This window comes from Emys orbicularis, chromosome 23 (genome assembly GCF_028017835.1).
Source record: "Emys orbicularis isolate rEmyOrb1 chromosome 23, rEmyOrb1.hap1, whole genome shotgun sequence".
Lineage (NCBI taxonomy): Eukaryota > Metazoa > Chordata > Testudines > Emydidae > Emys > Emys orbicularis.
This window is the reverse complement of record NC_088705.1, coordinates 5,870,079-5,895,871: the sequence shown is the minus strand read 5'-3', so window position 1 is coordinate 5,895,871 and position 25,793 is coordinate 5,870,079. Positions and strand designations below refer to the sequence as shown.

Genomic DNA, 25,793 nt, shown 5'->3' with positions numbered 1-25,793 from the left:
GCAAAGGCTTCAAGTTGTAACAGACTGGCTTTACTTAATTCTTATACTCCACAGAGCTTAGCAAGGATCACTCAGAGCTCATCCATTGAAGACAGTAACGTACCAAATCTGACGCACTGCACAGAGGGTGTCTAGCTAGGAACCTGTTTTCATGGCTGACACTCAGGCACAAAGATGAGCAATTGCCCTCTTTGTAGAGAAGCTTTTCATCTTGTTTTTAAGTCTCCTATATCCCCAAGTAGCAAGGAAAGAAAGGATACTGGTCTGTCTGAGGCCGCCTGAAGGTCTCTGGCAGGTAGGCTTCATAGAGACGATTTGCCTTTCTGTTTCCCATCTCTTGCATACACTGCAATTCAAAAGAGAGATATCGTAAGCCATTTGTTTCAGCATATGAAAGTTCTGTGATACAGACCTATGGTGCAAGGCCGCCCTCCAATAGTCTTAAACTCCTCTGTGAAACTAGCAGAAGTATTTTTAGACAGATCTTTGAAGCCTGTTCTGTGCCTTTGCAGCACACTGAAAACCCAAATATTGAGAGCGCTCAACATCACTTAACTGGAATAAACGGAGCCTTAAACTTTTGAGCAGCCAGAAGACCCTGTGGATTTGAAGCTTTGTTGCACAGGAGGGAGGTTTTCATCCTTGGGGGAATTTCATACTCAGAACGTACAGAAGGGAAAACCCCATCAAGTCAGACAGTGTATCCCCTGCGCAGTGCAGGACTGGTCCTTTCATCCCCAAGACTCACCATTTTCCTTGGGAGACTATTCTGTAACTCAAAGCCTGACTGGTAAAGTTTCCCCTGATAGTCAACCTACACTTCCTTCCTTTTATCCCATGCCATTGCTCTAGTTCCACCCCATGTAGCTCTCCCTCACCAGCATTTACATCCTTCCATATATTAGGGTTGTGCCCGAGTTAAGTTTAGTCTTTCCTTAAATCAGTCTTTCTAGGTTGGAGGCCTTACTAGTGAAGGCATTATAATGTCTAAGAAATAAGCTTTGAGATCCCAATGAAAGGGAAAATAGCTGTAAGACTTGAGAATTATCTAGTGCTAGAGTTTATGAGTGAAAACAAGAGCTGGCTGAGCAGAGGATTCCTATTGCAACAGCTGTAGGGCTGACCAAACCCAAACACGACACACCAGCGCATGAGGGTGCGTTCGTGCCTGGGCAATGAGACACCTTTTCAGGCTTGGCTAATTTGTGATCTCCCTTCTGTACAGCCCAAAGTAGGTGAGGCAGACCCAGCAACTAAAGCCAGAGACAAGTGCATGCTTATCTAAGCAGTTACTTGTTTCGGACAAATGTTTTATCAATAGAACCAGAGCCGGTTTTTACTCAGGGAAGTCTGTCTCACTCTCTACAGGCCATTATTTTAATCACTCAGCTCAATAAAACGAGTGGTGTTTTGTGTGTTTTTTTAACCGTATAGGGAGGAAAACTTTTGTGATCATTTTAAAGTCTTTCACTCTCCCTCCACTGGACTCTCTCAGAAAGTTTAACGTGTATTTTAAGATTTACTGAATCCCATTCAGCCAGAGCAGCAGTTCTGTTCACATATGGTCCAGCTCCATTTTTACTTGTATCTGTTCTTGAGTCCACTGGTCGAGATTGACAGATTTCACCCTGGATATGTGAACTCCTAGATTCCGGTGGATCCCAGCACAGCGAATACAAATGAACACGCCAATATTCCAGGATGCCCATCGTGGCCCTGCAAAAGGACATCAAAAGAGGCGGTCATGCACATGTTCATAAATCCCCATTGCCACGAACAATCTCTTATGAGAAACCACACCAAGTGAACTGTGGATTGAAGATTTAGCATTTTCATCTAGAATGGAAATTGGGATTAGACACTAGCAGTGTGTTCTCTTAAAAAGACAGGTCCAAGTATAAGACTTAGGGAACAAATGTTTTAGGTTTCTTCCTTCCCCCTCCAATCTGGGTTATTTGTGTAACAAAACAGAACCCTCTCGAAGTGAACCCAGAATAATCCCGGGGTGCGGAGAGAGGATGCACTGCAAGAACAGCCTTTCGCTTAACCCCCATTCTTTTTAAGTGACCTTTTCGATATCTTGCAGCTAGTGTCCAGCCACTAGAGCCATACTGGAGGGTGGTTTCGAAATCTCAATTTAGCATGGAGAGACACAGTCAATGTTACTTAAGAGCCCGATTTCTGTATTTGAGTTTGAGTTATTTGACATTAAGACATTTTTTCCTCTACTCCTGGAAAAAAAACAAAATTTATTGTATGAGATCTAGCCGTGTTGCTTAGGTTACAGCAGAAGAGGAGTACAGGACAGTAGTTTATTCATTCTCCTGATTCCAATAGCCTGACTGATTCTCCACCTTAGGCAGAGTGAATGGAAGTTAGGGGTGTGATCAGAGAGAGAAGTCGATACACAGTTTACTCTTCAGTCTTTAGACAGTTTTGATTTTAGATGCGAGGTTAACATGCAGCTTTCAACAGACAGGAGAGCTCCAAGGTTTGGAAGAAGGGAGGTCATGCTGGGGAAAAACAAGGGAAAGCTTTACAAGTTTAATTTCACTCATTGTAAACTAGAACATTAATCTTTCTGTGAAATAAGCATGGAGATGCATTGCCAAGTGAAATACAGAGCTTCGTGGACTGCTACTTATCGCCACCAGGTGGCATTCACACTACTGTTCCCATCCCAACTCCTCACCAGAAAGATTAGCATTTGAAATTTCTGACTATCACTGCCAGCATGAAGTGATCAGGCCAGTTTCAAGGCATGAACGACTCCGGAAATAACCTTACTTTGCTGAGCACAGCCAGTTCTCCAAAATCCACAGACGGACTTGACCCGAGTTCCAAAGGCCTGCTGAATATTTACAAAAGCCCAGCTAGCCTACAGCTAGTAAGGTTTGCAAATTGTACCTCATACAATGTAAATTCACACGTAATATCAAGGCTGGCAGGCCAAAAAAGTGATCAACTGATACAGGCATGCCTTGGAGCATTTAGAGTAGATACCCAGACACTTAACAACAACACCTGCTCAAGGAATTCAGGAGTAGACAAAAGGCAATAAGGGAAAGTTGTGTAATTTTAGAAAGCAGAAGTGTTCAAGACTTGCATGTACAGTTGCGTGCCAATGTAGATATTTTACTATTTAAAACCTTTTATTTTTCCTCCCCTTCTGGTACTTCTAGTAATGCTAATGCTCTTCAAAACTTAGCGAAAAAGTTAACAAGTCTGAGCACACAATCAGTGCTAAACCTTGGATCAAACTCAATGCTCTCCCTTCTCTCCTGAGAATTTTCATATCTATTAGGTTTATTTAAGATAGAGTGCATAAATAAGAATTGGAAGTTTAAAAATAAATCAATTGAAAGATCAGGATTCTGAATGGAGACACATTCCATGTTTAAACCAGACTAAATTTAGGATGTGTCTTTTATTGACCCAACTGCTGTTGGTGAAAGAGACAAGCTTCAGGTCTGAAGAGCTCTGTATAGCTCAAAAGCTTGTCTCTTGCCAACAGAAGTTGGGCCAATAAAAGATATTACCCTCACCCACCTTGTCTCTCTAATATATGGGACTAACAAAGCTACAACAATGCTGAAAACAAATTTAGGACTACCAATCATACAGAGTTTATTGGCCCACCCTATATCAAATGATGGATGCAATACAAGATCAGGTATTTTACTTGCTCCTTAAAGAAAAGTTTGCAAAATTCTCCTCATCCTGGCCAAGCAGAGCTATGCTAGAAATAATGGAAGGTATCTTCCACTAACAAGTGAACAGATTAGCACCTAACAGATGACAGCTGTTGAAAATTAACACCCTCTCCTCCTGAATCTGAATTCCAGAAGAGCCCGCTGAAGTAGTTTCCACTTGGAATTAAATGAAGCATATAGAAGTAGATCACTGAGCATTTGATTTCCCATTTCTCACCCCTGCAGGAAAACATTAAAAAGTAGGCCTCGTATACACTAAGTGTTTTATTGGCCTGTCTGAAAGGAGTGATTTTTTTTTTTAAAAAAAACCAACACTTATGCTAGTATAAACCGCTTCTTTCGCTTTGCCAAGCTGGAATAAATATCAGTACAAGCCCTTTTATACAGGGCATAACTGCACCTACACCAGGGGCGTTTGCTGCTTTAACTGTGACAACATAGTAGCAAAACTTAAGTTTAGACAATGTCACATACGTCTGTGCCCCTAGTAGTTGCTAGCCCCCTTTCAATAGTTTAGAGAAAACGCAAGATTATGCTATAGGTGTGTACCATTTTCCAGACAGAGGAAGGCAGAGTTCCTGCCCGGAAGAGCACACAGTTTTAGTCACTGAACTCCTTTCATTTAGAAAACTGCAGCGTACGCTTTTAGATAAGGGGCTCGTCTCCATCAAGATATTAACTCCCATGCATCTGGTTAGAAAGCAGGACTTGCAAGCTCAGCGGAGATTCAGGAGGAAGCTCGTCAGAGGAAGGGGAACTCGTGGAGAAAAATCCTTCAGAAGATGGAAGTTCTCACCATTGTTAGGTAGAATCAGCCTTCAGGGTTAGCAGCATTTCCTTGTTCTCTGGCCTCCCCATGCTCACACACTGACTGCTGTCAACCAAGCAGGACAGCAAAACAGCAAAACACAAGCAATATGGAGGAATTTACCCCACAGTGAGAACACAGTTTAAAAACCACATATCCCGAAAGGAAAGCTAACGTTTTCAGCTGACATTGTATGGTTTAATCAAAGTTCCAAGGACACTGCATAGGAAATCTCAAGAGAACAATGGTAGTGTAGACTAAACTCCCTCTTTAAAAAGGCCATTTCTGGACTTCCTCAGGAAGTACTTGTTGAGTTGGGATGTAAACACCTCAATAAAGTGAAGTGAAGAGTGCTTTTGACACCCAATAGCCATCACACAATAATGGCATAGAAGCACATACAGTGCACTACGGGTACATTATTCAGGAAGAAAAGCCCGCAACCCCTTTGCAGTAGGCAAGTATTCTGGTAGAGAAAGAGGCACCCAGGTAAGCGACTTGCCGAAGGTGTTACAGTAGTCAGCAGTAAAACTAGCAAGAGACCCCTGCAATCCCAGTGCCCAGTTGCCAGATTTACAAGTGCCTCTTATTTAATAAAAACTGTTCCATTTATAGATTTCATTTTTATGTCTCATTTCAGACAGTTCTAACTTCGGGACTAACTTTGCTCAATCAAGTTAACTACCAGGAATTATTCAGGGTTATATTTAAATTAAACTTAAACCCTAGGCTATATTTAGTGTTTACAGGACTAAAAGGATTATAGTAAACTAGATACTACATCGGGGCCATAGTAACCTCTAGTTACTGTGTCCCATGGTGCTAGTAAGGCCATTTCACCTTCTATACGATTAAACCAGATGAGAACAGAGTGCTCTTGTTGGCAGTACCATCTGCACTGATCTATCTCCCTAGCTCATCATTTTTGAGTTTCATTTAGGAGGTAGGATCAGAAACAGCTAGGACTGGGTATTAAAATGACAGCCGTCTGCCACCATATTCTGAGTTTCAAGCTCGGGAAAAATCCAGAAATAACACATACAGAGTTGAAAGTTTAGAAGCATTTTCTGTTAATTGACATTTTCTAAATTAATACCTAAGCTATAAAAATCCTGTTAGTTGCCAATATTTTTGCTTGGTAGCAGCAGATGCTGTCATCTGAGGTAACAGAACTGTTTCCCCTCTTTTGTTGCTAAGAGCAGAGAAACTGACAATGAAATGAGACAAGAAAGAGAAGCAAATGAAACATCAGGTGTCCCAAGAGGGGGAAAAAAATGCAGGTCAAAAAAGCAAAGCAGAAAGGTTACTAGAAAAACAAAGATGTTTTTCTACTTTTTAGAACTAAGGCTAACGTTTTGATTCAAATGCATTGTTAGGAACGTTGATGCCCCAATACTATTGTGATGGAGTTATAAGCGTATACAGACATCCCAAACACACAAAGATGCCTAAATATTTTATCAAACATCCATTGCATTTTCCCTCCAATCCTATGAAGACTGCAAAGCATGTGAATGCAGGGTATACACCTTAACCTTTGCTCTTTATTGCATAAAGCAGGAATTGATTAGTCTTCTTGTAAGTTCGCATATTACATCAAGATAATGTTAACTCTTCAAAGAGAAGTAAGATGATTTTGCTCCCCTTGGGCAGAAAGGGCAACGCTGTAAACTGAATGGCCGCAGTGTGCAGGAGGAACTGTCTGCTGAAAGAGCTGGGATGGGTTGACACAGGCAAGGCTCAGTACAATGGAAAAAGAATAACTATAAAAATAAAACATTAGTGATTAGGAGAACACAAGCATCAGCCTGTCAATAGCAATGCAAGGGCAGCTTAGACTTGCACAACTGAAGCAGCGGCCACACAGCAAACTATAAAGTGCCAAAGGATATTAAAATTAATGTCAATCAGTATCCTTCCTTCTCAGGTAATAAGGAACATGGAAGAAAGTACATGACTTCTTGCTTGGGAGAGCCCTTGTGTTAGCAACAAGGCCAAGTTTAGGTTGTTCTGAACAGCCTACCCTTTACGAAACGCTGGGCAGAGTCCAGCTGTCCAAACAAAATGGAGTATGACTATGCAAGACTAAGTATATTGCCCTCCACATCCTCACTGATCATTCAATTGCAACAGTCATTACTTACTCCTTCAAGGCTAATAAAGGTTTTTGTTTTGATGTTTCCAATTTCCATGACATACTTAGCTTTGCAAACATTGGGGGCTAAGGTTAGCCCACTAATGTAAATGCAAACAAGCCTTGTACTTCCCCATGCAGATTTCTGTAATCATGGGATCAAAAAAAGAGGAAGTTGTTCACATGAAACATTCAGCTCTGAGAAGATGTGCAAGAGAATATTATTTATATTCTGTACTTCTAGTCAATTTCAAGAGGGCTGCTCCTGTTTATACAACTTGATTAGACCTGCAAAAGCCCCTTTATAAGCTGGGGGTTCAGAGAATATTACAGAACAGAATTAGGTCCTACAAGAATTTAGTTTTTAGGAAACTAGAGTATGCAGAAAGTTAAAACTATCCTACATAGTAAAATTAGACTGGTGACCTTCAATTTCAGTTGGGAATTTAATGCTAGAGGCATAGGATTAGATACGTTATGAACAAAGAAATTAAGACATACAATATTTTGGGATAACGCTTTGCTTTTTCTATCTTAGACAAACCACTTTTTTCTAGGATGCAAAATCCCAGCCCTGGAAGCATTTGTCAACATAGCCACAAGAATTGCTAGTATGCCTCTCCTGCAGCCTTTATCCACCCAAATACTTCCTACTAATTAATCTGTGTGCAGTTAGGACAGGGGTGGGCAAACTTTTTGGCCCGAGGGCCACATCTGGGTATGGAAATTGTATGGCAGGCTGTACAATCCCATGGGTGTCACCAGAATTACAGAAGACACTAAAGGCAGAATTTGGCCTAGCGTATTTATTGCAAAAGCCCTTTAAAAACCAAATTAGTAAGAAAAACATTTGACTTGCCAAATAATTGAAGAACATAAAAAAAAGGGGGTTCACATGAATAATCTTGACAGACAGAAAATAGAGAGATCAATACTATATTGTAAACATAGTTCCTTGCAGGTTGGCAGAATTACAGCCACCAGATGGCTGTAAAACTTTTAAGTTCTTAATGAGCACCTGCTCTCCTATGCACAAAGTTACAATTTGGCTGCACTATCATCTAGTATTATACAAGGAAGCCTGATGCCATGATCAATTTTTATTTAGTGTTTTGAGTAAATTTAGTGTTCATAGATGTGACGGACTTGGCACCTGTTACAGCCAGGCATACTGCACTCAGATGCTGACTAGTTTCCCCCCCCCCATATACTATCCTGCACGACCTCACACATGCTAAAGTCCCTGAAATCTCCTAAATGGAGACTGCTAAATTGTTGGAGGCGGAGAAAGAATTAAGGCGAAATTGGCAATTTGGCATTATGCTGATTAGGGAAAGGGAACCGGATCAAAATGGAGTGAGATATGGCTAAAGGAAGCCTGTCCATACCCACTTATCCCTGACTACGCCCCCTCCCTTGATAGCTGGGAATACCAGAGGGCCTCATTCTTGACCCAGGGATGGGTTGCAAGGAAATCCACCTCTAGGAGTGAACACCTAGCTTGTAGGTATCTCTATAGTTCATTCAGTCCTTGGTAATCCCAGAAGAGGACACCACAGATCCCAATTAGTCTTAGGTGTGAAGGGGGATGTGGACCACTAGACTGACCAAGTTTCCCGTAGGATAAAAAGCTACTACTAGTGGCATGGATTTGAAGCTTTAACCTAGAAGGATAAAGGCTCCATGTTCCTTTACCAGTCTTATCAACCGTTCAGTGCCCAGCCTTCATCAAAATGCATATTGACGACAAATTAAGAGTTGTGCCAGATATTGTTTAAAAAAACAAAAAACTAACTCCAACACTCTCCTTCACACATAAAACACCGAGGCACTATCCAAGTGAAAGAACTGCTTGTACGTAGCACTTTTCCAGAAGGCTCCTTTAAAAAAAAAAAAAAAAAATCCCTTTAAAAGCTCCCTAGCTAGTTAAGTTTCACACACATTTTACTGGTTTTTATCATTTGCCATACATGGAGACTGCCATATAGAGGGAATTTTCATTTTTAAAATCCTAGAGGGATTCACTCTTTGCCCTCCTCTATTCAGCATACAGCATTTTGGCTCAAGCTGCTTATGCAAACTTCCTCTGTAATAACCCTGAAGGCATTTATGAATAAGCAGAAATTGGCTGCAGAGAAGGGGAGGGAGAGAGGGAGGATGAGGTAAAATAGATGCTTTCATGGGACAGGAAGGAGAGAGCTTAGCTATTCAGCTCCTAATGAAATAATCTCTGTGCGCACAATTGTTCAACTTGCAGGCTCCCTGCCTGCAATTACTCCAGCAAAAGCCCAGCTGTAAGAGGGAAATGTGCTGCAAGGACTGAATGATCCATGCCAACGCTATTGCATGGGTTGGACTAAGACATCCTGCAAGCATCTCCCTCGACAGTATGTGTGGGAGAGACTATGTGGGAAATTGTTCAGGCTGTGGGACAGAACCCAGTACGAAGACGCCCACATAAGCTAGTACAAGCCATCACTGGTAGCCAGCTGGAAACTTTCAATTGAGCTGGAACTGACAATAAATTCCCCCTCCCCTGTTTTCCAGTCAGCCAGCTGATGAACTGTAAGCTTTTTTTTTTAAAATAAAAAAAAGAGTCCCCAATACTTTCCACTGACTTATAATTTCTCTTCTGGAAGTGATATTGCATAAGATGACTTACTGGAACTCACTCCCTTCAGGGGAAAGTCATGTTCCGGAAGACTTGATGTTATGGACTGCAGCTTCCTCTTGGATTCCCCAGCCCGCACGTGGGGAATTTTTAAATTGCACAATTGTCACAAAATGTACCTACTGGCACATACAGCATCTGCCCACCATTAGCAGGATGATACAAGACTGAATGAGATTTTACTCAACCATCAAAAGTTGTTCCAGGTGCTAACACTTCGGAGCACTGCCTTATGTCAACTAATCGAGGAATGACTAGTTTACTAGCAGCATGAACGATTTGTTCCACCCCAAATATCGTGTAGGGAGCCTAGGCGCCTAACTCAGGCTTTGAGAATCCCAGTGACTTTCTAGACACCTAAAAATTAGGCACCACAACGTTCAGCATAGCCATGCCTAAATTCCTTTGTTTACAACAGGCTAGATTTACAAGTGTGTAATTCACTATACTTTAACAAAAAGACGTTAAGAAACTGAATAAATATATGTTAAACTACAAAATTCCTTTAAGTGCACAGATATATGTATTTTCCTGGTAAGTAAAGAAAGTACCAAATTTAGTTGCAAATCAACGTACTTTAATAGTTATACCCATGAGAATGAACCTCTTTAGGAAAACTAAGTACAAATGCAATATGAGATTAAGAAATCCAATGATTTCAATCAGATTTTAATCCACCCTGGTTGGATCTAGTGTCAAGAAGGGCTAATGGGGAGAGTTGGGCAACATAAGAGCGAGATTCAGGGCTTGTCTGTGGAATTTATAGCGTGCGCCAGCAGGATCTATGCAGGCCAGTTAGAATGCGCACCACCGTGTTGTGCACTAATCCCCACCACACAGCTGTGCGTTACTGCACTGTGTAGATGAGTGGTAAGATTCAGAGACGTGGTTTTCCCACGGACTAGTTGTTTATGCAGCATGAGGAACACTAAACAAGTCCCATTTGTAGACCAGATCCTTGTTTGCACATATATCTATCACGTTTCACACCTTGTTGACATAAGGGACAAGGTTTGGGAAGACCGTTACTGCACAGCTGCTAATTTGAAGGTAAATCAGTAGTTCTCTGCTGTTTATAACATACATCCTAGGTACTCCTTCACCATCCCCTCCAAAGAAAATCCTTCACAGAAGTTCCGTGTTCAGATTTGTTGGCGTTAACACGACAGTTGGTTGAAAGTTTCCCTGGTAACGTGAGGAATATTGGTAACATTCTGTCATGAAGAGCTCAGCCCACGACTACAATCTTTGCAGAATCAATCAGAAATATTACAAGAACTCTGCTCCACTGACTTATTCTTTATTGCATCTGTATTTACTTAATCTTAGGACAGTGGAGCTGCCAAGTAGTAATTCTGGCTTCCTAAAACAATTGCTAGTACAGCCAGGAATCTCTCCCCTCACGGTCATGTCCAATAATGCATCCGATTTTGTATAACTGAAGGTCTCAAGCAGATCGAGCCAATGACATGGTTTATAAAGAGAATCTTGGAACAAGAACAAATTCCAGTTACCAAGACTGAAAAAGACAGGTCAGAAGCTGACAACCAACCAGAGGTTAGCGACGCTAGAGAGTTTAGTTGATAGGGGTTACGCATTTTTTCCACCTCAGAAGAGGCTTCAAAAATTTTAGACCAAAAGAAGTGACTCAATTAGTGGAGAAGTTGGATTAAGCTGCACTCATACTTCAACATTTCTGCTTCATTTACTTGTCAAGTGGCAATAGTTCCATCTCTTCACAAGTATTTGTGCATTTGGCATTGTATACAGGCCTGTCTCATCTTACACGGGAGTTCCGTTCCACGGTTAGCGCGTAAAGCGAAAACCGCGTCTAGTCAAAATTACATTGAGTTGAATGGTGGACGGAATCGCCCGCACTACAAGTACAGTATTAAAATTGTTATTTTTCTCTTGCCGACCGCGTAAAGCTGAAATCGCGCATGTTAAATGTGCATTAAGATGCGACAGACCTGTACTGCTATCTAGTGAAGCTATGCACCAGTCCTCTAGCGTCACTATACAGGGATTCAAGCACTCAGAAGTACACCTCTGGAAAGATTTTTAGCAGCTCACAGGCATGTGTCTAGTGCTCCCCACACACCTGTAGTCGTCACACGTGGGTTTGGAGGTGGTTGGCCGAACTGAGCCAGACAGGTTCTTTTCCTTGCTATTGCAAGTGGAGGAAAGCAAGAAGGGGCTGTTGCAGTTCAGACATGTCTTGGTAAAGATCTCTACTGTATTAGGAATGTAGCTTCTTCCTTTGATTTTAACTCTCATCCAATGCAGCCTTCCTATACAGACTTCATCAATAAGGTCAGCCCTTCTATCAGTCACTCCAGCTCTGAAGACAACACATTGTTGGTGTGTGTTTGAATTCAGATTTTAGGGCACCGAGGCCGTTCGATGACTTCTCCCCGGCTCAGTTCTAGTGCCCAGAACCACAGCTGTCCCTAGCTACTCGGAAGGGCAACTGCCGGCCAAGTCTAGCTCAGCCGCTGCAGCCCCAAGTTGGAGCATTCTCAGTTATTCTGTGGAGACAGGCATGAACAGTTCAGTCCGTGCATAGGAGCTGCTCAGTACACACAGAATCCGAGAATTCACCTGCCAAAACTCTAGCAAGCTTCTATTGAGCCTGCGTGACGTTTTCAAGGAGACAGCAAAAGGCACAGACACCAGGGACCTGTCGAGTTTCACATCCTTGCTCCAAAGCATGGAATTGCTAGAGCTTCTCAACAAAAGTTGATTTTTTTTTTTTTTTTTTTAAAAACATGAGCAAAGTGTATTTCCCTAATCTTGTTCTTGGAAACAGCTGAAATGTTTTAGCTAGAATCTCCCCACAAAAAACGTCAGCCTTAGGCAGACATCTGGTATGGAAAAGTTCAGCACAAATTGTTTAAGTTTGGCAAAGTTATCAGCAACTGAAAACAGGATCTTATAATGGAGAGCATTGTGCAACCTTAACAGGGATTGCTACCAGTTTCACCTATAAATAGAGCATTCTGTCCCTAATCACAGGGGAGAAAGCTATTACAGCATGTTCCAAGGATCATTTTTGTTCCAGGCCCATTTTTTTTTGTCCTAAATTTCAAGGGACATACATGAGATAAGCGCTATTTCTGATCAGTCTTTTCTTCCAGACTAAAGTTGAGTTATGGGGTTAGTTTTTCTTCTCTCTTTAGTCTTGATAACCTACTTGTATTAAGAGGGATTATCTTTAAAGAGCAAAGATGCTGGGGAGATAAACACCTTCACAAAACCACATACCAGTGTGACATCTCAACTAATTCATCTGGCTGATACTACAGTAACCAACCACTATTTTTACTTAAATTGTAGTGCAAGTTTCATGAAACCAAGCAGAGTGGTGTATTTTTACAAAAACTGGGCACTCAGTCATTTGTAAAACTGAGCATCATAGTATTTACATCGTATTTAAATGTTGTATGAAGATGACTTTAGCCATTAACATTCAGAAACATCAATATCCCCCATTTTACAGATGGAAAGAGTCACAGTGACTTGCCCAAGTTCACAGACAGAGATAAGATTAGAAGACAGGACATTTCTGTCTAGATATCCACTGCTCAGTGCATTATAATCACACCTGCCTCTATTTCTTCCCCCCCAGGTTTGCATAATTAATGCATCTGTATGCAGCACAGAGATATGTTCCAGGTTCTCAGGTCTCCAGACCTCATTTCTGAATGACGCTGCTGCTATCTCCAACACTCCTCTCACCATGCACAGCTACTTCCAAAATAGTTTCCCCTCTAATGCTGATCTTTCCATACCATTTCAACTGCAATGACAGCCATTCCAACATTCTCTTGGATCCATATTTGCTGCTGCCTGCTCAAACACAAGAGTAAGGCAGACCTCTCGTTATAATTGTGTCCCCACCAATACTGACAAAGTCTCTTTAGCGTATAGTGGCAACTGCTAGAATAGTAAATGCTGTTGAAACGTGATTCTAAGAACCCTTTTCCTACAGAATGATCTTGATCAGATTTAGCTTTATCTGGAAGAGGACAGTGTGTTCACACGAGTTGTACTGCTGTACCTAAACCACTATTATACCTATTTCATTCTGTTGCAAAAAATGATGCTCAGCAGGCCACCATTAATTCTGCAGTTCTGAGTAATTTTAAAGTTTACCATGAGTGGATTTGCTCATTCCCCCCCCCACCCCCCCCCGTTTCTAACCCAGTCACTTACAGTGATTGTATAAGAAGCACAAAAGAGGAAAACACATTCTTGATTGTTCAGCTTAAGATGCTGCAATTTCAAAGGCAGAAGTACATTACAAAAATGTCATGCAGGGGAGACTTACTGAATACACCAGCATATACCCTACATACATCAAGGTCAGATATCCTCTTTCCACTTAGTAGATGTTATGGGTTTAAATTAATCCAAGAATTCTTCACCAGTTTCAAGCATAACATGTAAGAATTCAAAAGAGAATGTTAACTCACTGCAGGCAGCTGTAATTGTAGGCAGGCCGTGCAGATCACTACATCTGCTATTCAATTCTGTGTAAAGGTCTGCTGACGCAAGTCTTAACACACAAGAGGAAACTCTGGAGGGCTTATCCAGTGCCTCATCATGCAAACACGTAGCTTCTAAAGACGGTTCTTAGGGAACCATAGGTTAGTTCTCTCTTCACCACAAGCAGCTATTACACAGGGCAATTTAAAGAGAAGACGCCATGCACGTTGCCCTTACTGAAAGAGGAAGCTCAACTGTGATTCAAGCAACTTTAGACAGTGGTTTAGTAGGGAAATTCCATTATTCAATAAAACCCCCAACATATTTAACATTAACAGTTGTTTGGCAGAGTGAGAAAAACTTATGAAAACCTGCTTCCACTTCTGGTTGTACTTTAAGCCCTCTCCTTCATACCTGTCACCATACCTTCACCACTCTTGCTCTATCCACACTTCGGACCACTGTCTTGCCTTCTTTGTCTTTCTAACTCAACGACTTCTCCCCTCATCCAATGCCTTTAACAGCCTCCCAACTAGCATTCACCAGATTTCATCCCTTTCTTTCAAAAGCTACTTGAACTACTTATTCCATGAGTCATTCTAGTTATGACAATGATGTACTTGCTTTGTAGCTTCATATTGTTTTCCTGCCTTGCACCTGCTCTAGATTCAGCTTTTTAGGAGAAGAACTGGTAACTTGTTTGCCACATTTCACCTATTACAATGCTGTATCTAAAATCCAACACTGGGTTCCTGTACTGCCCATGCCAAAAGTGCCGCAATTGAGAAGATAGTGAAGTCTCTTAGTCAGTCTCTTTACCTTTATTACAAACACTACTTGATATATTTAGAATGTAGATATTTTAAAATCTTACTTTGCATACACTTCTCGGCTTGTGAGTACAGGGTTATCAGTTTCTTTTCCTGGTTCTTGTGTATTAGCACAATATTTGTATTGCTAACACTGCAAGGCAATGTTTAAATACAAAAGAGAAAGCTATTTGAAATATTAGAAAGCAGTGAACATTTTTCCATTAGTGAGGCTTAGAAAAAAAAATACTTAAGAACTCCATTAATTTGAGCCCAATAACTTGACCGTCACTCTATAAGCAATACGGAGAACATCATAAGCTAAGTATGTCCATTGAATTCCAGTAGTTAATATCAAATACTAAGAACAGAAAGAAGCAAGATCTTTCAAGACAGGCTTTGCAAGTCAAGTGCAGCTTTTAACCAACACCTTTAACATTCTGCATTTGTACAGCACATTTAATCAGCACTGTATGTACTCAAAAATCCTCAAGAAAAAACCTCTGTCTTGTAATTCTGGATGAGGAAATACTGAGAACAGAGAAACCCTGACCTAGCTCTGTATGTAGATCTATTTTGTGTTAGAGTCAAGAAATAATGCACAGGTAAAAATTTTTTGCATCTAATTGGCAATGAGTTATACAAGAGGGTTGGACTTCAAAACAGAACTCATGGCAGAGCTCCCATAACACACAGGGGAGGGGTACTCAGACAAACCAAAGGAGGAGTGCGGGGCAACCTTCAACTGATGAGTGGATGCAGCAGAAGTTGCATAATGGTCATCGCTGGGGTACTCCACTGTGGAGGAACCTGCAGTTCTGCCATCAACGATACCGGATCCAAGGAGCCTGTGGGAAAGACGGGGACTGGAAGAGTAGAGGGGAAAAGTTTGGGAGAGGGAAGAGAGTCAAATACAGTATCTGCATGTTGTAAAAGTTCAGCGTTAAGCTTCAGAGAGTTAGAAATGCATAGAAGGTCCTTGGTTCTATTTAACAGCAATTCTCAGTGCCCACATTTGCCACCTATAATAGTTGGAGACATTTAACACGGACTAGTTTAAAACAAAAAGGTTTCCAGTCCATTCAAATCATGGAGTCTGTATTGTTGCCCAGATTGAGACATCCCTCACACACTTGTACTTCACAATTTTACGCTCAATGTAACAGTTTCAAATCCCCACACCTCCCAAGCCATTCAATATCTCCGTTGGTCAATGTGTTTTGTCTGCGTAGGCAGGTCATGCCATACAACTCTGCTCTCTAATTACGATAGCAACACAACTATTTCCCAGAAGACCAACGGCGACAGCAGCAGTGCACGACAGATGGAAGAAACCTCACCTGATGGTTGGAGAATGTTTTAATGACTCATTTATCAATAAAAAAATTATATATATATTCTTAAAAGAATGACAACCTCACAGTTGCAATTCAACTTGAGTGGAAAACTTTTCTTCCCATGGTTCCAATCTGGCAGTCCAGTAGGCAGATACAGCTTCTGAGTAAAACCCCACACACTTGGTTGGGAAGCAGATCATAGCCTGTTTTGGCAGCATCCTTTTTACATAAGTATACCCAGCTGTCACTCATGCAGCAAGATGAGAAGAAATCCTGAGAAATGGGGCTTTTGGGGGCAGAGCCCTGTGAGCAGTACCTAGTGCAACGAGGTGCCGGTCCAGAATGGGGTCTTTGAGAATTAATATTAGCATTGTGGTCATGCCTAATAGCTGCAGGTGTGTAGCCACTAAACCCAGTGACCTAGAGAAAATGTTAGCAAGGCAGAATCTACTGTTAATCTTGTGATTTGGTATCTATAGCATGTCATGATCAATAATTATCAGTCTGATATTATGATCTCATGTCACTAGAGCCCACACATTTGTTTAGAAACAAACAACTCATTCCCAAGCTTTTGCTGCCAGAAAGCAACACAGCCAAGCTTTATTTTAAAAAAAGGGTGTATCTTGTTTGCTTCTCCCCCAAGATCACCCAATTTGATTCAGATTAAAAAGTACTCAGGGTATGTCTACACTGCAAAAAAATCCACAGCAGAGAGTCTCAGAGCCCGGGTCATCTGACTCAGGTTTGCGCTACAGGGCTAACAATAGCAGTGCAGACTTTCCTGCTCAGGCTGGACCGTGGGCTTTGAGATCCAGCCTCCATGCCAGGTTTCAGAGTCCAGGGTCCAGGTTTAGCAGGAACATCTACACTGCTATTTTTAGCCCCATAGCACAAGCCTGAGTAAACTGATCTGGCCTCTGCGGCTAGGTTTACACTACAACTTAAGTTATACAAAGTATGTCGCTCAGAGGTGTGAAGAAGTTATCCCCCCGAGCAATGTAAGTTACATCGACCTAAGCGCTGATGTGGACAGTGCTACATTGGAGGGAGAGCTTCTCTCAATGACATAGCTACCGTCGCTTGCGGAGGTGGATTTATTATACCAACGGGAGAGCTTAGAGCATCTTCACCAGACGCAACGCAGCGTATCATGGTAGCACTTCTAGTGTAGACTAGCCCTGAGATTCGCTGCAGTAGGGTTTTTTGTTTTTCAGTGTAGAAGCACCCTCATTCTCTCAACTGTAGACATTAAGCAGCATTTTGTAACTTTTTTCTTTCCCACACTGCAGAGCTTTTGCTTAATTTCCTCTCAGTTCTCCAAAACAGGACATCTGCAACCACTGCCTGCAGTGTTTATTAGCTCAAGGCAGCTTTAGCGCTTCAAACCTCTCCCCATTTTCACCACAGAGATTGATCCTCTTCCCTCCATAGCCCCAGGACCAAGCATTATATTTCTAAGAAGCTATTCCCAATTCCCAATCTTTGGAGTGTCTCTAAATAGAACAGATCATGTTTGCTCACTCCTTAGGCCAGTGCATCTTCTCAACAAGCATGTTCTCTTTATCATGCTCAGACTATGCTAGCCAAAGCTTGTGTTCCAGTACTTGAGTTCCCAAGGGCTAGAGGTGGGGAACATAGAACAGAAGAGATGCTGATAATGGCTCCAACAGCTCTTTTGGAAGAAAAACTTGAGAACAAAGATTTCTTTGTAATGCATAAACCTCAGTAGTTTGAATCTGAGAAACAGTGAAGGAGAAGCTAAGCAGCATAAAGTTTACCCTTCCAGAGATTTCTACGACCAAGATACCACACTAAATAGAACTAAAAATTTTATTAAAGTGAATGTTTAAAATGAAATATACACGAGTTAAGAGGAAAGGTACTGTACATCTGGGGTCAGGCTTCAGTTATGGGGGGTTACAGGTATTGGTTGCAAGGATGAGTACATACATATCGCATAACCTGCATAGACCCAGATTGGGGTGCAAGGGTTTTTAAAGCATCAGTGGATAAGTGGGCTCGGGTACGCCACCCATAGAATGTATAAGGAGTCCAAGTCAGTATCGGTGTAGCGGATAAGTACATGGGTGGGGTGCATCCCTTGGTCTGTCAGGGAAGGAAGTGGGTTATTTCCCTGGTCGGCAGTCTCAGTTACTCAGTGTGGTATTGACGGTGTCCTGTGATGTGATCTGTATAAATGTCTCTACTACATGGCCTGAAAGAGGAGGGACAGCTGTGTTTTATCCCCACTGATTGGCTGCAATAATATTCAGAGACCTAAACTTTTTGTAAGGCACTAGAGTGAATAGGGCCCTGGTCTTATGATCATGTAATTCAGACCTCCTCCAAGCAGAGCTAGACAGTGTGGTAGAAGAGAGAGTGCCTTGTCTACACTTGTACTCCCACTTTTGGTCCAACCAGTGGATCTGCACAAGAATGTGAGATCTCCCAGAGAGAGTTTAGGACAGACAACTAATGGGTTCCTCACTTGTGCTCTCAGGGGTTTTCAGACTAAAGCAGGGGCTTGCTGGAACTACTTGATCACTCCTCGAAGGAGGGCCAGATTCATGAGAGTATCAAGGAAAGCTTTGCTCTCTAGGACACTAGAAGGAGTCTGACTAGGGGCTGGTCCACACTAACCCCCCACTTCGAACTAAGTTACGCAACTTCAGCTACGTGAATAACGTAGCTGAAGTCGAAGTATCTTAGTTCGAACTTACCGCGGGTCCACACGCGGCAGGCAGGCTCCCCCATCGACTCTGTGTACTCCTCTCGCGGAGCAGGAGTACCGGCGTCGACGGCGAGCACTTCTGGGATCGATCCCAGAAGATCGATTGCTTACCGCCGGACCCGGCGGTAAGTATAGACGTACCCTCTGATGCAGACATGCTATGATTGGGGCCTATGCACAGAGTCACTGGGGAGGTGATACATTTCTCTAAAGTGTTTGCCCATGGAAGCATGCCAAGTCACACCCTCCTCATTAGAACAAAATGTTGTGCACCCTATCTCTCAGGTATATCTATAGTGATGGGCACTACCCTGACAAGTGATGACAGATATTACACCCCATGCCGGCATGGGATGTAGTATTTTACCTGTGTCTATTAAGGCACAAAATGAGTAGAGGTTCTGAATCAAGCAAACTTGGCTTTTAATCACTTGCCTGAAATGCATCTCTTCACCAGGAAAGCAAATACTAATCACTCTCTGCAAACCTAAAACCTTTTTGTCAGGCAAAGAGGTACGCCTACTATTCTGAAAGGTGGCATTTCCTGTCCACAACAGGCAGAAAAACAGGGCTAGAATCCCCAAGACAAACCACCGTGTTTAAAAAGTTGTAGGTATCCTTTGGGATATGGTGTTATAGAAATCGAAGTTGTGCTTAGCACGGTTATGCTTCAAGTGTGCATAGGATCAAAGCACTGATGTTCCTGGAAATGAGATTATTATCTACATCCCAAGTAGTTCTCTTCTGCGGACTGAAATGAAGGAAGAGGTGGATGCACAACATGACTCCAGTTGAACCAAACTGTCATTTTGCAGCATTCAGTTCTTTATTTCTTTCCTACTTCTGTGGAGAGAGGGCCTGAGAACTCATAATCCAGCTCGTAGAGTGAGGTCATTTGAAACATCTCACAGAACTGGAAGTGTGGGTGGCAGTTGAATGGAGCTAGCTACAGCCTAAGTAGCACTAAATTGCAAGAAGCCAATAAGCTGAGCATAAAAGCAAGGAGACGGGGAACTAAACTGTAGTGTTACATGCCTATAAGTACTTTTTATTGTAGTTTATCTGGCTAGAAAGAAGATTTTCCCCCTTCCTCCCCCAAATCAGTGAACAATCTTCCCTCTCATTCCTTGGTCATCTTTCCTGGACTCCATCTCAACATCAAAGTGTTGCACATCTCCTAAATGAAGTATGTTGCACTGAATTTGCTGACAAGGAAAATGAGCACAAAAACGCCCCCAAGGAACAGGCTTAATGTGAAAGTATAGTCTAATGGGAATCTTGATAAATTACTTTCCGCAAAACTGCCATTTTCAGCGACAACTGCCACAGGTCAGCAGTAATGGCTGCTGATGGAAGAATGTATTTAATCTTGAAGGGGATACAGAATTTGTCAGCTAGAAACCAAAACAAGATTTTTACCATTCTCACAGCTGGGGGATATTTATTCATGCATCGCACAAGTTCAATGAAGATTCTTCTAATCATATCAAAATGACACGGTGCAAGATTCTCCATACGCTTGCACTCTATTTGAGTGCTTTCATGGAACAGACGTCAGATTTGCAACTAATTAGAAGCACACAAAATAGCCTACTGTACTTAAGACCAGGTAAGTCTTTCTACCAAAACAATCAGTATGTTACTTCTCTCCTTGTAAACCCCACAGAGGAGTTAGCCTGCACCAGCTGGTCTTCTCTCATTAGAAGTCATTTTTATTTAAGAGCTTTAAGTTACCTAGACAGAAGAGGTGTGTGTCAAACAAAAAAAATGTTCTTTATGCTGCGCAAACATTAAAGGCCTACTCCCAATGAAGGGGAATTCAATATCACCAGGCCTTAGGTTAGTTTCTGCAGCAAGGGCCTGATGGTAAAAAAAGTGGATAAGCAACCACAATTTCAACACAATGAAATTGTGGAAGCCCCATACTTCATGAGCAGGCCTTAACAGTGGCAATGGAAAGATATATATACAGTTACAGAAATGTAATATAACCCATCTCCTCAGGAAGTTAACAGACTGTGCCTGGCTGGCAGTGTTCAGAGAAATACCCAATAACCACAAAGGAAGTGTGTTTGGCTAAAGAACTACAGACTTCTTCACTTATAGTTCATGAGAACTGAGGCTCCCTCCACCCTGTCACTGTTAGTACAAATGACAATTCTGTTGCAGAAACAGCAGCTACCATTCAACACAACAGAAAACGGGTTCAATCTTGATCAATTTAAGTTTGTTCGTTTACAAAAAGCCTCTTCCTGTTTCATGACTGATTTCACAGTAACAAGTAACTCACCATCTTTGGTAATAATGCTGGATTGTAAAACCTCACTTCCTGCACATCAGTGCATTCTGGAATTGTAACATTCCAACTATCTATAAACAGGATAGGCAGCCACTTTAAAAAAATCACACTTATCCAGGAGTCTTCTCTGCTGGGACATCTTGTTTGTTTATACATTAACAGGAGAAAGTACCAATCCTCATTGTTCAAAATGCAATTATGAGATTTAAGAATGGCTTTTATATGCCCAGTTTTGTTTAATAGCTGATACATACATCCAAGTTCTAGCCAATGGGACAATGACCTCTACCCCTTAAAAAAAGAAAAAGAACATTCAGCTTACATGTCAACTAAAAAAAACCCAAATAAAATATATACATTATAATTGGAATGTAAAAACACTTCTCTAAGTTGTGTCATCTTCTCTCCAATACATGCAGCAGCATCCATTTATGCAGTTTGCTACAGCTCCAATACACAAAGCGTTAGAAACCGAAGATATGTATCCAACTTCAACCCAAATGCCTCCCACAAGAAAATAAAGCAGTACTTGAACAATAATTTTGCATTTCTGTTACTCATTTTCTCCACAGATCACAAAAGTGCTCTTTACAATTGTTAATTAGGCCTCATTCTGATCTGATATACATAAATATCATCCCTCTGTAGAATGGAAATAGAGAAGCAAAAAGGTATAGTGATTAACCCAAGATCAGTTATTGGCATAACTGGGAACAGAACCCAGGAATCCAGATTCCAATCCCCTACAGAAATTCATTAGACAAACATTCCAAGAGCTTAAGCGATTGTCCTTAAGTTATTGTTATAGCAAAAATAGCACAGAAGGCTCAGAACAGTAGGCCATGTGAAAATACACGGATGTGCAAGAGGATGAGTTAGGGGAGAAGTTGTTGCCTTTTTGCATTTGATTGCTTTGCCTTTTCACTTTTGAAGTCAGATCTTTAACAGTTTATTCCTCTCCTACAAGAGTAGTTAAAAGAGAAAACAGTAAAAATTCTGACATTAAACATAGTATCTGGAGCCATTGCAATGTGACATTCTTCCAGTGACACTCAATCTGCTCTAGGGCTACTTCACATAAGGTCCAATTCCATTCAGATACCCACAGGATCCTACTATTATGTGCTTCTTCAGACATTATCCCATGCCCATGCCAACAGCCCTAACGTAAGTTACAGTCTGTAGGAAGACACAATAGATGATATGCTTTGGCTGAGAATGTTTTGCAAAGTTATGTAATCCAGTTTTTAAAGTTTCCCTTAAAAAGAATTTTATTTAGCAAAAGTCCAGTTCACATACAGAGTTAAGTGTTTGCAAACTGTCAGTATTTGAAATTCAGCCACCATTTATTCAGGATGTTTGAAAGAGTCCTTAGAGAGAGATTTTAGCCATATTTTCTATTCAACTCGTTTGCCAAATGACATGAACAGCAGAGCTACAAAACCCTGTTTCTCAGGAAACAATCACAGAAATGGCATCTGACTCTTGACTGTAGTGATGCTAGCGTAGGCTGCTGTAATTCAGAATTCATTAGCTAACTACAGTATGAAGTTTGGATAAAACCAAGCAGCTTTTAGTGCCAGCACTCTTCCCAATTGAACTGGACCCATCCATTGCGATATGAAGGAGAAATTTATTGAGAGGAAATTGGGGAGAAGTTTCCACCCCACACACTTATACAAGCTGGGCAGGTTTTGCTCCTTTGTTTGCACTAAACTGGTATTTAGCATCTGCTCAAGAGGACAAGAATACCTTTTTGAATACACAACAAGCCTAGACTACAAGATTGTAGACCTCAGACTGTCACATATGGAGATGTCAAGAGCAGAGGGTAGAAAACATCCAAAGAAAGTGCACTGTCTACCTGCTTCCCTCACAAAAAATTCTTTAAAGAGCTTTCATTAATAAGGGTAAGGTAACAGATGAAAGCCTGACTTAGTGTCAATGTGTGTTCCAAAATAGCATGGAGTGCAAATAAAGTTAGCACTTTAGGTTTGACTCCTTATGTTGAACACCTGTGTTATCTGAAAGTCTGTCAGGTGATAATGAGCATCAGCTGATGGCCAACATCCACCACCAATGAATCACACCTCCTCTGTCCAGGAAGATGCCTGGCACTACCATGGAAGCCTCATTTTACCTTGATGGGGACTTGTCAAAAAACTCCAACAAGAGAAGGCTTTTGGGGCCTAGTCAAAACTAATCCCACACATTCCAGAAGTGAATTCCCTCCACGCCCCAAGTCCTCCTTGATCAAGTTTGGATGCATAATGTTTTGTTCAACAACCTTGTCTTGACAATGACTTGTACGTCAGCATGCAAATGAGTTCGTTCCTCTTCATCTATCAACCTACAGCATTTATAAATACACAAGCTGCTGAATACTATGTTCTAAAGTTGCCCGGTTGACACTGTTACATAATCACCGCATTGAGCCCTCCCTAGATATACGTTCTTTCTACAGGTCTCAGAGCGGTAGCCGTGTTAGTCTGTATCAGCAAAAAAGAACAAGAAGTCCTTGTGGCACCTTAGGTATTTGGGCATAAGCTTTCGTGGCTAAAACCCACTTCCCTATTCCCTTCACCTACTGAGTCAGAGATCATTTTCATCACAACCTGCTTGCTCCCCTTCGTTCCCTTCCCATTCACGCGCACAGATGCCCCATGTCTGACTAAGAGAGTGCAGGAGGGGGTCACTGCACAAGACATTACCCCATTACAGACACCCAAAGAGAGAACAGGCAGCCCACTAAGAGATTCACAAGCCATGCTGCCGTGGGTAACACGCACAGCCCTTTTATTTTGTATTGCAAACCAACCCCCTCGCCCCCCGCAAACAATATCTGCAGGTACAAGCCCTCAAGCATCCCCCACCCAGCCCCTTCCCAGGGGATCAATATCAGCCAGATGCCTTTACACTCTGCACCCCCACCCCAGCTACCGGCAGGGGGGAGCCCCCAGCATGCCCCCCCACCCCCCAGGAGGCGTTTACCTTTGGCCTGGCAGTCGGCACAGTACTTGTTCTCCTCCTCCAGCAGCAGGCTGGCCAGGACAGCTTGGTACCGGTCCACGTCCCGCACCGACTTGCCCGTCATTGCGGAGAGAGGGAGGGGGCGGACCCTGCTCCCCACCCCCCAGAAACAAACCGCCCCCGGCCCCTTTAAGGGTGGGTCGCCCCCAGCGGCGCTGTCCCCCCCCCAAGGGTCCCTGCGCCCCCGGACAGGGCCCGGCCCCGCAGAGTCACTCGGGATCCCCCCGCACCCGCGGGCGGCTCCGGGCCCCTGGCCGCCACGAGCGGGAGCCGGGTCCCCGGGAGGCGGCGGCGGCAGGAAGCCCGGGAGAGGCGGCGGGGGGGGAAGAGTCTCCGGGACTTGCTCCCGGCAGCGGCCGCCGCTACCTCAGGCTCAGCCGCTTCCTATTTCCGGCCGAGGCAAGCTGTGCAGGGGAGGAGCCAAGGGGGAGAAGGGGCGGGGCTACGTGCCTGGCCGCGCCCCGTCCCCATTGATCCGCCGCCTCGCGTCACGGCGCGGCGGATCAACCGGGAACCAATCAGGGGAGAGGGGGCGGGGCGTAAGCCGAGAGCGGGGGGAGGAGAGAGAGACGTGATAGGGCAGGTCACGTGACTGAGGCCGTGGGAGGGGGCCGGAGGAATGGAAAGACGCGGGGCGGGAGTTGGGGGGAAGAAGGTATGGGGGGATGGAGAGGCGGGGGGAGAGGAGGTATGGGGGGATGGAAATGGGGTGGGGGGAGGAGGTGTGGGGGTGGAGAGGGGGATGGGGAAGACGGGAGAGGAGGTATGGGGAGAGGAGAGTGGAGGGGTTGGGGAAGAGGGGGGCGGGCATATGGGGGGATGGAGAGGGGGTGGGGGGAGGAGGTATGGGGGATGGGGAAGACGGGAGAGGAGGTATGGGGAGAGGAGAGTGGAGGGGATGGGGAAGAGGGGGGCGGACGTGTGGGGGGAGGAGGTATGGGGGGATGGGGAAGACGGGAGGGGGGGAGAGGAGAGTGGAGGGGATGGGGAAGAGGGGGGCGGACGTGTGGGGGGATGGGGCAGGGGTGGGGGAAGGGGGGAGAGGAGGTATGGGGGGGTGGAGAGGGGGTGGGGGGAGGAGGTATGGGGATGGAGAGGGGGTGGGGGAGGGAGGTAGCAGGAGGAGATGATGGAGGGGGAGGCTATAAAGGGGAGGGAGGACAGGAGGAGGGTAGGGGGATGGATGGAAGGAAGAGAGCAGGGACAGGACTTTATGCAGATTCTCAGAGGAGATGTCACACAAACCCAAATTGCTTTCAACCTAGCCAGGACTTTGCCCTGAACTCTTGGCAGTGTCTCTCACCTGTGTGCAGCCCTCCTCCAGCACTGACTTTCCATGCCCAAGGGCTCTGCTCCCTATTGGAGAATGTATCTATGGACATAAGGGGAAGGGCCAAGGACAAATAGTTTTTAATTTCCTGGAAGCAAGGCCGTTTATTAACACAACCGTATGTCTCTAATTGCACCATACATTCTCAGCTACCTGGGACATTATGGCTACATCGGGGCAACAGATTGGCCACTGAATACATGCACATGTAAGTCCCTTTAACAATACTGGGGGGAGGGGATTATGCATGTACCTGTAGGAAAGGAAGATAAATGCCACTTAAACTGGAAAAGCAGTTAGACAAAACAAGCAGAATGTCAGATTCAGCTTCTCTGCAGCTTTGCCACTGACTCAAGTGGCTGACAGATCTCAGGAGAGAATCGGATCAAATGGAAAAAATGTCCTAGTTTAAACACAAGGTAAAAATAACTAGAGAGAAA

General features: G+C 43.2%; 1 protein-coding gene across 2 annotated transcripts in view; it reads right to left on the bottom strand.

Annotated features, from left to right (window-relative positions):
* Positions 1-24,124, bottom strand: part of SMAP2 (small ArfGAP2) — a 34,811-nt gene extending 10,687 nt beyond the window's left edge. The window contains exons 1-3 of one of the 2 annotated variants that reach the window (XM_065421633.1): positions 23,985-24,124; positions 1,583-1,716; positions 261-346 (exon numbers count right to left, since the gene is read on the bottom strand). In XM_065421633.1, coding sequence (XP_065277705.1) covers positions 261-346; positions 1,583-1,716; positions 23,985-24,087 — 323 coding nt within the window. In that variant the 5' untranslated portion in view covers positions 24,088-24,124. Of the gene's footprint in view, positions 1-260; positions 347-1,523; positions 1,717-23,984 lie in introns of both variants that reach the window. The other variant, XM_065421634.1, reaches the window with a different exon arrangement.
* Positions 24,125-25,793: the final 1,669 nt, after the last annotated feature.